At 45.1% G+C, this 12,337-nt stretch overlaps 1 protein-coding gene and 1 long non-coding RNA gene across 2 annotated transcripts in view; one reads left to right on the top strand and one right to left on the bottom strand.

Annotated features, from left to right (window-relative positions):
- SP4 (Sp4 transcription factor) overlaps positions 1-4,401 on the bottom strand; it is a 21,340-nt gene extending 16,939 nt beyond the window's left edge. The window contains exons 1-3 of the mRNA XM_083468133.1: positions 3,912-4,401; positions 3,214-3,308; positions 1,382-2,915 (exon numbers count right to left, since the gene is read on the bottom strand). Of these exons, the coding sequence (XP_083324259.1) occupies positions 1,382-2,915; positions 3,214-3,308; positions 3,912-3,918 (1,636 nt within the window). The 5' untranslated portion in view covers positions 3,919-4,401. The remainder of the gene's footprint in view (positions 1-1,381; positions 2,916-3,213; positions 3,309-3,911) is intronic.
- Positions 1-12,337, top strand: part of LOC310690043 — a 17,276-nt gene extending 4,939 nt beyond the window's left edge. Inside the window, exons 2-3 of the long non-coding RNA XR_014517825.1 lie at positions 5,163-5,369; positions 10,336-12,337. This is a non-coding gene — a long non-coding RNA (uncharacterized lncRNA). The remainder of the gene's footprint in view (positions 1-5,162; positions 5,370-10,335) is intronic.

Here is a 12,337-nt window from a genome sequence, read left to right as displayed (position 1 = left end):
AGTTTTGAGGTTTATTTCAGGTATCACACACTTGAAGAGAAACACTACTTTTAAAGCAATTATTTAAGTACAGTATTCCTTTATTCAAGGGGGGTGGGGATAACTGGTTTCGAGAAATACCTCTTTGTGATTTACATGGCATGTAAATGCCAGCCCTCCATACATGTTATACCTACTTGTTTTCCAAGTTGGAAATGGGGCCAAACCATTATTCAATATGTTAAGTGTTCCATTTCTACAAACAATACCTTACTTTTACAGTGGTACCTCGGGTTAAGTACCACTTAATTCGTTCCGGAGGTCCATTCTTAACCTGAAACTGTTCTTAACCTGAAGCAGCACTTTAGCTAATGGGGCCTCCTGCTGCCGGAGCCCGATTTCTGTTCTTATCCTGAAGCAAAGTTCTTAACCTGAAGCACTATTTCTGGGTTAGCGGAGTGTGTAACCTGAAGCGTATGTAACCCGAGGTACCACTGTAATTCATTTCATTCACTAGTAGAATTATTATTTGCCACAGCAATTTTCTTGCACTAGGAACAATTAACTAATTCTACGAAGTTTCAGACACTGCAATCCTACATACAAGTTGTATCGTATGCAATTCCAACTGATTTTGACAAGGCATTAACTTGCACACGTGTTTCTACATCTTACAACATAATTTATATTTCTGTTTTGCTGGATTAAAAAAAGATCTGCAACTTTTCCTCGGAGAATCAAATAAGCAGTCAGTTTGCATAGTGAATTCCAGGCTCCTGAACAGAATCAGAACAACATTAGATGAACACACACATTGTACGTATTAATTCAGGTAATAATACATTCAATTATTCTTTAGTTGCAGGATATAGCCACATTCCAACTTAGGCATTGTAATCAAGACTTTTAAGTAGTGATTTATGACTTAAACCATGTACACATTTATTCACCCATTCACAAGAGACAGCTAAAATAATGAGAATAATTAGAGCTGCCAACCACAACTGTTGGTGAAAGACAAAAGTTGAGCACAAGCCAATGTAACTTTTAGTAGTGCAATCTGTAAGCTGTTTCTTATACTGTATAGCTGAAACTCAAGGTGCCACTTGTGTTCTCCACACACATACTAGGACTTTTTACACTGGGACACTGGGGCTTCCCCATTTCCAACCCAGGCTCTTGCATCACCCAAAAACACATTCTTGATGGTCCAGGGACCCTCTGTTCCAGCAGTCAATTTAGTGCAAGCAAAAAGGAATCAGTATTTTGTAGGCATTGTTAATGTTGAGCATATATAATCTACTATTTTGCTATTGAGACTTAAAAGCAGAAATGCCCATATCATAGTAAAGTATTATCATTACCAATACCATCACTAAAGGATATTCTTAACAGCACTTACCAGCAACACTTGTAATGGTGACTGGAACTCCTTGCACTTGAACACCTGCAGCACCCAAGTTGGCTACACTTACTGTTTGAAGATTAGGCACTGAAGCAATCTGGGCAGCATTTAGCGTTATTGGTGTACCAGCAACAGCTACTGGTGCAATTTGAGCTATAGTACCACCACTTGAAGATACAGGGGTGATGGTTAGTTGCTGGGGCAATCCAGCATTTTGTACTTGTAGATTTGAAAGGCTTTGAAGATTTTGGACCTGTACTGTGTGCCAGCTGATCTGTCCTGATGGGGTTAAAGTTGGTGCTCTTATGAGAACTTGAGTTGGACTCACTGCTTGTAACTGAACATTTTGCAAAGGCTGCTGCTGAATTGTCTGAATAGTTTGTCCCGACTGGAGCTGAAAAGACTGTGGAGAAATAGCCTGAATGATCTGCTGCTGTGGCTGCTGGATCTGTATCTGCTGCAGAATAGGCTGACCTACTATTTGCACCTGCTGCAGTGAGTTTGTTTGATCCTGCACATTTTGCAATCCATTAGACTGACTAGAGTTCTGAGTCTCTGTTTCTGATGTGGCTGTTTGAGGTTCTTCAGTACTAGACTCAGAACTTGTTGCTGTGTTTGCATACCGGCCTGTTTCTGCTGTACTTACTAAAGTTTCACTGCTTGTAAGGGAAGTGGAGGCAGTAGTTGTGCAAGTGGAAGAAGGAGAATCTGGCATAGTACTAACAGCAGTGGTTGTAACAGGTGTGGACAGTAGCTGATTTCCATTGGAAACTCCACTATCACTGGACTGTGTAACCTGTCCAGTACTACCACTAGCAGCAACATTTATTACAGGTAATGCTAGAGTCACTCCCCCAATGTTTATAGGCAATGAAGTTACAACTTGTGCCTGAGTGCCGGCAATAGGCAGCTGCAATGGAATAGAAACACCAGGCCTAATCTGGACTGGCACTGTTTGATTTGCCAAGTTCTGAGCAATAATATTCCCAGAAGCTGTCCTATTTGTAGCTGTAAGAATAGCTTGATTATTTCCTGCAGGGATGAGCTGGATTTGACCCTGTAAATCTTGCAGAGTTGTAGTAGTAGCAGGATTGATCTGAATTTGTTGACCTTCTGTCGTTTGAATCTGTGGAATCACTTGGTACTGAACAGTACCTCCTGGATTCTGTACTTGAATGACTTGAAACTGTCCTGGAGTTGCCGCAGAAGAATTGCTTGTCTTCGTCTTTGAAGGGGATGCATTTCCGTTGTTACTACTGGAGGGACTTGCTGCACTAGAAGCAACAGAAGGTGCCTGTTGGACGTTGTTCTCTTTTGAAGTAGGAGGAGCAGCAGCAGCCGCAACAAGCTGCCAAGCATTTCCAGCAAGCTGAGTCGTTACTAATTCTAACTGTTGTGGCTGATTTTGAAGTTGCACCAAACCTTGGCTTGGATCTATAATAAGCTGCTGTCCAGTTGCTTGATTCTCACCAGGAGTCCCTATTTTGCTGCAAGTTGCTGCCAGCAGAGCCAGAGGAGAAGGCTGAGAATCCTAACAGAGACATAGTGTATTAGGAGATAAAATAGTACTTGCAAACTAAAAAGCAGTATCCTGAGTATTAAAGAATGCTAGAAAACATGACAACTGAACAAATGGCAATGAATAGCTTATCCAGCCAAAGGTTTCATAGCCCCCCACAAACATCTCTAGTAAATACAAGAAAACTTGCCCCTTCCCCAAACATGTCTAGGCCATAAAGACTTGTACCCATCCTATAAGCCACAAGGCAGTATCCCTTGAAATGAACTGAAAGTAATTAAGCCTTGCTTCGTTTCCCTCTATGTTTTACCTGAGAGGCTCCAGTTTTGCTTTTCTTATTGTTGTTGTTTTCAGCCTCAGGAGATTTCTCTCCCTCCGAGGGCATAGCTTCCTCCTTCTTTTGATCTACCAAAAGACAAAACAAACACACAACCTATTAGACATAGCTGTTCACTTTGAATCTGCAACCAGGAGCAAATCTGTCTGGACATTCTCGCCAGCCCTCCATTCTTAACTCAGTCCATATTATTATTATTGCAGAAAAGGGAGTCCTAAAAAATAAAAATAAAATAAAACGTGGTTTGGGAAACCCGGCCCACGGGGGGCTGGCGTGCGAACACCCAGAAAAAAAGGGGAGGCTTGATTGGTTTCTTGCTCTCGGAGACTGTAAGGCGGGCCGGGTGGGGGGGTGGGGGTGGCGGCGGAAAACCACCCACAGCCCTCCTCCTCCTCCTGCCCCTAAAGCATCTACGGCTACTGAGTGGCCCAGGATGCTTTAGGGGCAGGAGGAGGGAGGCGCAAGGGAGGGGAAAATGGGAGGAAACAGAAACGAAGGAGGGATGGATGTGCACGGGGAGGGAGGGCCGGGAAGGAAAGGGGGGATGGAAGAAGGAGGGGCAGAGGGAGGGATAGACCGGGGGAGACAGAGGGACCCAGAGGGGACGGGGAAGCGGGAAGGCGCGCGGGGGCGTCGGCGGGGGAGGAAAGGGGCGGAGGGGGGCTACGTACCGCTCATCCCGCATTAACGCCCGCTGAGGCGCGGCTCGAGGAGGAGGAGGGGAGGGACGGAGGGCGGGGTGCTGGGGGTGTAGCGGCGGCGAGAAGGCCGGTCGCTGCCGGAGCTGGGAGGAGCAGGCCGGCCTATTTTTCCACGAATGGCCGCCGCTGGGCTGTGGCGTAGGTGCCCGTCTCTCCTCCCGCCGTCGCCGCCTGGCCTCAGCGCCAGCGCCTGATTGACAACTGGGAGCTGGAAGAGGGAGGGGGCGAGAGGAGAGAGAGGGCGCCGGGGGTGGAGGAGGAGGAGGGGCGGGGCCCGGCGAGGCCTAGGCTGACACCCACTGAGGAAGGAACCCAAAGCAGGCTTAAGCCTCTGAGAGAGCAGGGCGGCCGGCCTGGCGGAAAGGGAGGCGGGGAAAGGGGAGGAGCCAGGGCGGCGCGAGAGCCGCACGAGCCAGGCCCTCGCCTTGAAATAGGCCGGCCGGCCTATACAGAAGAGCTCGCGGCGGTGCGAGGAGGGGGCGGGTGGGCGTGGCTAGAGGGCGTATTGGGTGAGGGGAAGGAGCGGGGCTATTAACCGCCCTTATGAGGTGGCGGGGGGATTTCGGGGGGGGGGGGAATTTGCGCGCGCGAAAGGGGAAAGGGAGGCGGGATCAAGGGCGGGGCGAAGCCAAAAGGTTTCTGTTCTCCATCCGCCCCTCTGCTAGCCGCTGCCGGCGCTCACAGCCGCCGAAGCCATTGATTGACAAGTCCAGGAGAGCCAGGCGACGAATGAAAAGGGGAGGCGAGAGCCAACTCGCGCGCCTGTAACTGACAGCGCGGGAAGGATGCGCTGCCGCAGACGCGCCCGCCCGCTGCTGGCGCCCATCCTTCGGAAGGAAGGCCTCACTCCTTAAACTGATCGGGGCAGCCCTATTAGTTCTTCTTTTAGCTAACCTAGACCGTTTATTTATTTATTGCCTTTGCTGGGGCGCGGGGAGACAGCTCCCCCCCCCTGCAGGATACGAATTCAGAGGAGGCTTTTTGGCGGGGGATAGGCGGGGCTCGAACCCTGGCTTGTGATTGGTTGTTGTGCAGCGCGCTGCATGTGGGGAAGTGTAGTGCTCGAGAGAGCCCGCGCGTGCGCAATGCTAGACAGGTGCTTTGCTGTAAATTGAACCTAGATTGGATTGAGGCTCCTTAATCTCTTGCTGCGAGCTGTCATGTCTCTGCTACACGTTGCGAGCGTGGGAGTTAACCTTGCTGTTGTTTTCTGAACTTTAGAAGGAAAGAAGAGTGCAGAATGAAGCTCATTTTGGCAGTTTTTTCTTTAGACGCAGTTGGAAGCATCTGCACCAGAAGTGGGGTACCTGTGACCCTCCAGAGGTTGCTGTAATACAACTCCCGTCATCCATTCTGGCTGAGGCTAATAAAGAGTTGGAGTCTTAACACCATCTGGAGAGCTGCAAGTTCCTCATCCCTGCTCTACAGGTTGAATTTCTGAACAACCAAAATCTAGAATATTCTTTCAGTTTGTTTATGGCAGGTGTGGCAAGGTCCAAACCCAGAAGACAGAAATATAAAGAAATTCAAATATGAATTCCAACAAGGGTGTAGCAGGCACTCTGGTTTACATTTCTTCATGTTCATATACAGACTCTGGAACTGTTTCTTAGTTCAGGAGATGCCATGGTTCAGAAGGAAAGTACCCATTATGTGGTAGTTCCATGACTGGATCTCCTGGTGCTTTTTTCAAGCATGCAGCTGTTTGTAGGAGGGGCTTTGCCACACACATAAACACAGCAATAGTAGCAGGGAAAAGGAATCAAATAACAAATTTCAGGTCCCCTATCTGCAGGTTTATGAGAATGATAGTCTGTAATTTCCTTGCATCTTGGGGGTCTTCTTAGGCAGTAGCCATGTAACAACCTTCACTATCTTTGGGCTTCCAGGAGATTCAAGCCTCTGAGGTGAGATCTGGAGAACTTGTGGCTGCAAGCTCAGTTACTGTCCTGCTTTCATTGCCACATTTACCGCTTTGAGAGCTGTTGGAAAATGCCAACCCAGCACTATCCACTGATCTCATCTAGATGATCTGGTTAGCACCGTTTTATGCCCACCATCTTCCTGAGCTCTGCAGTGTGCTTAATTAGTCATAGAATCATAGAACTGTAGAGTTGAAAGGGACACGAGAAGTCGCGCAGTCCAACCCCCTGCAATGCAGGAATCACAGCCAAGGCATGTGTTACTATTAGATATTAGTCACTTGTTTCACAGATGTCTCCAATCAACTTAAAAACATATTTAAAAACATAACCGTAAGTACATTATAAAATTAACACATTCATAAAAAGGCATATAAAACATAAAGATATACAAAACAACGCCACCCTCCCCCCATAACAACCCCATGAAGCTTTGGCAGCATACTAACAGCACAAACCATGCTAAACCTGGTGCTGAAAATAAGTTAGCGAAGGCACCAGGCACACCTCACTGGGGAAAGATAGGAAGCAACAACTAAAAATACTCTCTCCCTTATATTCTTCCGAGGTTTCCTCAGAGATGAGATTGGGAGAATGCCATCAGATGAGGATCTCAGGATATGGTTAGATTTATATTGGAAGAGGTGTTTTAGAAGATCCTGAGCCATAAAGAGCAGTAAAGGTCAAAATCATAATTTTGAATTGGGCCCAGAATCATACAACCATATGATTCTAGCTGTAACAGAATTGGTGTTATGATATTGGTGTTCGCCTCAAATCTCTTAATAACTGGGCAGCTGCATTATGCACTAATTGAATCTTCTGGACCATTTCCCCATATAAAGCTCATTGTGATAGGGCTATCTTGAGGTTGCCAGAGCATAGTTTGCTGCAACCAAATTATTCCTGTCCAGATATGGTCATATTTGGGCCACCAGCATAAGCTGTTGGAAGGCACTGGGCCTCAAGTAAGAGCAATGGATCCAGGCAAACCCATAAACTATGAGCCTGTTCCTTCTGAGACAGGCCTCACACCACTCAGCTGGTCAGAGGAACCACCCACTAACAGTATCTCAGTTTTGTTCAGATTAAGCTTAAATTTATCACCCTTCACCCAGTCCATTATTGCAACCAGGCACCAATTCAGTACATCCACTGCCTCACCTACAGAAAAGGAGAAGGAGTAACAGCTGTGTGTTATGAGCGCGGGTGGCTCTGTGGTTTAAACCACTGAGCCTCTTGGGCTTGCTGTTTGAGAGGTTGGCAGATCAAATCCGTGAGCTCCCGTTGCTCTGTCCCAGCTCCTGCCAACCTAGCAGTGTGAAAGCACACCAGTGCAAGTAGATAAATAGGTACCACTGTGGCGGGAAGGTAAACGGTGTTTCCATGCGCTCTGGCACTTGTCACAGTGTCCCGTTGTGCCAGAAGCGGTTTAATCTTGCTGGCCACTTGACCCGGAAAGTTGTCTGTGGACAAACGCCGGCTCCCTCGGCCTGAAAGCGAAATGAGCGCTGCAACCCTTAGTCGCCTTTGACTGGACTTAACCGTCCAGGGGTCCTTTACCTTTACCTATCGGCATACTGGTGACAACACACTCCACTCAGCAATTGTATGCAGATATTGAACAACATGGGGGACAAAAGAGATCTTCTGGCTCTAGTGAAGGCCTCTTCTGGAATGGTCTTACTACTGCCTCCTTCAGGTGGCCTTGGACTACTAGTTGAAGTGAAACGTAATTTGCACAAAGCATGTCCTAAGCCAGTGATGGCCAAACTTGGCCCTCCAGCTGTTTTGGGACTACAACTCCCATCATCCCTAGCTAACAGGACCAGTGGTCAGGGATGATGGGAATTATAGTCCCAAATAAACTGGAGGGCTGAGTTTGGCCATCACTGTCCTAAGCCATTTGAAGAAACTAGCAAGGGAGATAGGTAGTTTTTTACTTTAATAGGAAATACCTTTCTGCCCAGGTATTTCTGCCCACCTTTAAAAGTGTGTGTAGATTCAATGTGAAGAGAAGGGGGCAGGTTCATGTCTACTGTCCCTTCACGACAACTTAAATCATGACCAAAATTCCTTTGATTAAAATCACGCTTGGAGAGGAGGTTGCTTCCTGCTACTCTATACAGCAAAGTAGGCCAGTAGCATAGGCAGCTACTGCTGAATGTTCCAACATTCCTTAACGTAAAACCTTTTCTGAAGAATGATTGCTGCAGTTGCCACTTTTTCCTGGCAGGCGTCCTTTCCCATCAACAATTAGGAAATAGGCAGACTTCAACAGGTGATACTTTTCTCAGCATGGAGGTGCAGTTTGCAGGGTTTTCTCCTGCCATGCAGCTGTTAAAGGCACAAGCATTTTGCCGAGACAAACCCATGGAGGATAAGATCCATGGCTACTAGTCATAATGGCTATATTTCTTCCGGTATCGGAGCCAGTATGCTGTCTTATAGGCAGAATTCTTATGTTCATCTGCATGTCCATTGTGAGAACAACGCTGGACGTGGTAGGGCTGAGATAGGGCTCTTTCTTTGTCCTTAAGTGGGGGGAAGTGGGCACCTTATAGTGGGGTACTGCAAACTCTCAGATATAGTATTTTGTAGCAAAAGAGATTTTTGTGATTCAGTTTCATGGGTAATTGGAACTTATGCTGAAATCCTATACACATTTATTCGGGAATAAGTTCAGTTGAAGACATGGTGATACTTCTGAGTAACCCTGCATAAAATCAGGCTCTACTTGCTAGTTTTCCTTTGTGGGGACAGTTCCATAATCATCATTGTATGCCAACACCACACAGGTTTCCCCACATGCTTAAAGAGCTGCAGTGTGGTGCTGAAATGAGCTGTCTGAATAATAAAGAAATACACATTGAGGCTACAATCCTATGCACAGTGTAGGCATGTTTGATGAATCTGTTTCAGTGGGCATAGGAGTGCTTAACTGCATAGGAGCAGCCTGCCTGAAAAAGTACCTAGGATTGGTGTGCAGTACAACCTTTTAAAACCAAGATTCTGTTCATGTAATTAAGGCTTAGTACAGTTTTAATTGCCACATGAAAGCACTAGCCTAGTGGCCATAGGCCCCAAGGAATTGCATGCAGGCAACTGCACCCAATTGTAGAAATACACACAATCATAGAAGTGCTGCTGCATGAACTCTGTTCTACTTCTGCAAGCCACCCATTTTTTTTTTTTGCAGGCTAGTAACTTTAATGGGGGCTTATTTAAAAGGCTGACCTATACCTTGCAGTATTCGCACGCTGCTAGAGATGGGCATTATCCAACTAAATCGATCTACTAATTACCATAATGACATGCACTTGTGCAACAGAACTTCCCCTTGCTCTCCTCTCCCTGTGCCCTCCACACAGATCACAGATCTGCTCTGGAGGAATGGGGGGAAACTCAAAACAGATTTAAGGAGATACAGGAATGCGTGGGGAGAGAAGAGGAAGAGCTTTTCCTTTGCATAGCCAAAAGCATTTCCACTTGAGGATCTGTTTAGTGAGATACTGCCCAGTGGACAGTGGTGGTTTTTGGGGGGTTTTTTTACATTGATTATTTAAGAATGTTTTAGAACATGGATACATCTCTAGGGCTGTAAGCAGTGTTAACCATGGTGTACTTCCATGAATGTCATAGCCAAATGTTTCAAATTCTAGTGGTAATAATGTTTCGCAGTGACTGTAGACATGGAGTTACCGTGTTTTTCACTCTATAAGACGCACTTTTCCCCTCCTAAAAAGTAAGGGGAAATGTGTCTGCGTCTTATGGAGCGGATGCAGGCGGGAGGCTCTGCTCAGCGCTCCCTTTAAAGAGCCACGTGGAGCGTGTGTGCGGCTCTTGGGGGCTTTTCCCCGAGGAGGGAGAAGGGCTGCCCTTCTCCCTTCTTGGGGAAAAGCCCCCAAGAGCCGCACACACACTCCGTGCGCTCTTTAAAGAGAGCACGGCTCTTGGGGGAGCCTTCATCCCCCTGCTCAGGAGAGGCTGCCCATGGCTATCCCATAAGCCAGGACAGCAAGAGGCTATCCCAGAAGCCAGATCCCTCTTGCTGTTCTGGCTTCTGGGATTCAGAATATTTTTTTTCTTCTTTTCCTCCTCCAAAAACTAGGTGTGTCTTGTGGTCTGGTGCGTCTTATAGAACGAAAAATACAGTAGTTTCCACTAACCCATTTCAACCAACACCTCAGTTTTGAACACATTTAAATTGCAAGTGCCATTGACTTCCAGTCTGTCATCTTCCCAGGGTACAGCGGTGACTTAATGTTTTTCTAAAAAGGGGAAATTGAGAGCAATATCTTAAGAAAATGTCCCAGTTCTTTCATAGTGGTCATGCTTGTTTTTTCTTTGATTGAATTATGACAGACACATGAGAAGTGCTTTTTGTGTGACAGAAAAAACAGAGTTTCTTCTTTTTTTTAAAAAAAAAATCAAATTATAAATCATATCAAAATTCTTGCTTTTTCTTCAAGGTTTAGTTATTATGTGTGAGAGAAAAGAAAATTGCTTTTTGATACTCCTTGGAATTATGTGATGCTTGAAAACGTCGTTGCTAAGAAATAAAAGAGTTCAACCTCTTTTACTTGGAGGTGGGAAAAGAGCATGGCCATGAACAGATCTCCATCTGCCTAAGAAGTGCACCTTGATTTATGGTTGTGTGTAAGTATTTTTTATCTTGGAGCACAAGCAGAGTTGTCTGACATCAAAGGCAGCTTTCTTAGGCTGCAATTTATTGTACTTTGCTAGCACCAGTAGCTGCATGTTTCTGCAAGCAATCCACAAAGGTGGACAGAACTAATTTGACACCATGTAACCCAGACACTTTAGTCTACCAGTGAAGAACTACTAAAGTGTTTTTATGTCAAAGTTGTATCTCCTATAATGGTAGATAACAACTGTAAACTACCCAGACGCTTCAACAGCTTTTGACTGCTCTGAAAGCTCAACAGGAAATCCTAATTCAACTGATGTGGTTTCCTGCTGAAATACATGTTTGTAATGACAAATGAAGGAACACTGTGCCAAAGCCATTAAGCTAGTTGCAGCGAAGACACCATTAAGCTAAAAAGATGGGTCTTAACACCCAGTCTAACTTGGTATACAAAAAACTTGTTGCATTATTTAAATGTTCAGAAAAGTGGGCATTAAAGTGAACTGTGAATCTGTGTATGCTGAAATATGCACATTAACAGCGCACTCTATCTTCATTAAAATAAATGGAGGTTTGATCAGTTTAACAGGATGTGGTCTGAACTCTTGGAAGATGGGGGTGAAGAGCGATGAGAAAAAACAACCAATGCTGTACATTTGCCCAAAGCAAGGGACTACATGGAAAGCTTAATCTGTTATTTAATCTATATTGTTATAAATTCAATTTATAATCCACCTTTCTACATATAGCACCCAAGACAGGTAGCAACTGTGATAGTAATGCAAAAATAAAAATAAAAAGACAATAGCAACATTTTGTTAAGCATCAGTAACAGTACAATTGGAAAGAACAGATCAAACCACTCAAAAACACCAATGGTCACATTAAAGCATATTTAGGTAATCTATAAATAAAGAAAAGAAACACTGATATTAGTTTGCCTCTCTTCCCAAGTGATGGAAGAAGAAAAGATCACCAGTGTTGAAACAATGATTCTTCAACATCAACTTCGTTGGACTGGTCATGTTGTGCGGATGCCTGATGATCGTCTTCCAAAGCAACTACTCTATTCTGAACTTAAGAATGGAAAGCGTAATGCTGGTCGTCAGCAAAAGAGGTTTAAAGACTGTCTCAAGGCAAATCTAAAAAAAATGTAGTATAAACACTGACAACTGGGAAACACTGGCCTGTGAGCACTCCAGTTGGAGAACAGCCTTTACCAAAGGTGTCATGGGCTTTGAGGACACTTGAACTCAGGACGCAAGGGAGAAACATGCTAAGAGGAAGGCACGCTTGACAAATCCACTCCATAATCAACTCCCATCCAGAAACCAATGTCCTCACTGTGGAAAGACCTGTGGATCCAGAATTGGCCTCCACAGTCACTTACGGACTCATTGTTAAAACTGTTTAAGGAAGACAATCTTACTCAGCTATGAGTGATTGCCAAAGAAGAAGAAAGAAGAAAGAAAAGAAAACCGGTTAAATGAGACATTCACTTTTGAAACAAATTTATCACAATATACGTGTTTACTAGCTGACCAATGGACAGATACCTACTTTATTTATGGCTGTTTCTTGTGTGTGATTCTTTGCTCCACTACGTGTATTGCTGCAATAATTTCAAAAATGTTACACAAATGATCACCCATCTGCTACTGTGAAGTTATCCCTATTTAACATAAATTTCACCTCTAATTATCATTGCCTGTAATTTTTGCATGTCATTGCCATTCCTCTTTTTACATTGCTCCCAGCTAAGATTTCACTTCTTGTATCCAACAAAGTGGACTTGAGTCCACCAAGGGAGCCTATACACCCTT

This window comes from Podarcis liolepis (genome assembly GCF_965112155.1).
Source record: "Podarcis liolepis genome assembly, chromosome: 12".
In the NCBI taxonomy this organism is placed as follows: domain Eukaryota; kingdom Metazoa; phylum Chordata; class Lepidosauria; order Squamata; family Lacertidae; genus Podarcis; species Podarcis liolepis.
Note: the sequence above shows the minus strand (reverse complement) of the source record. Positions and strands in the feature narration are given on the sequence as shown.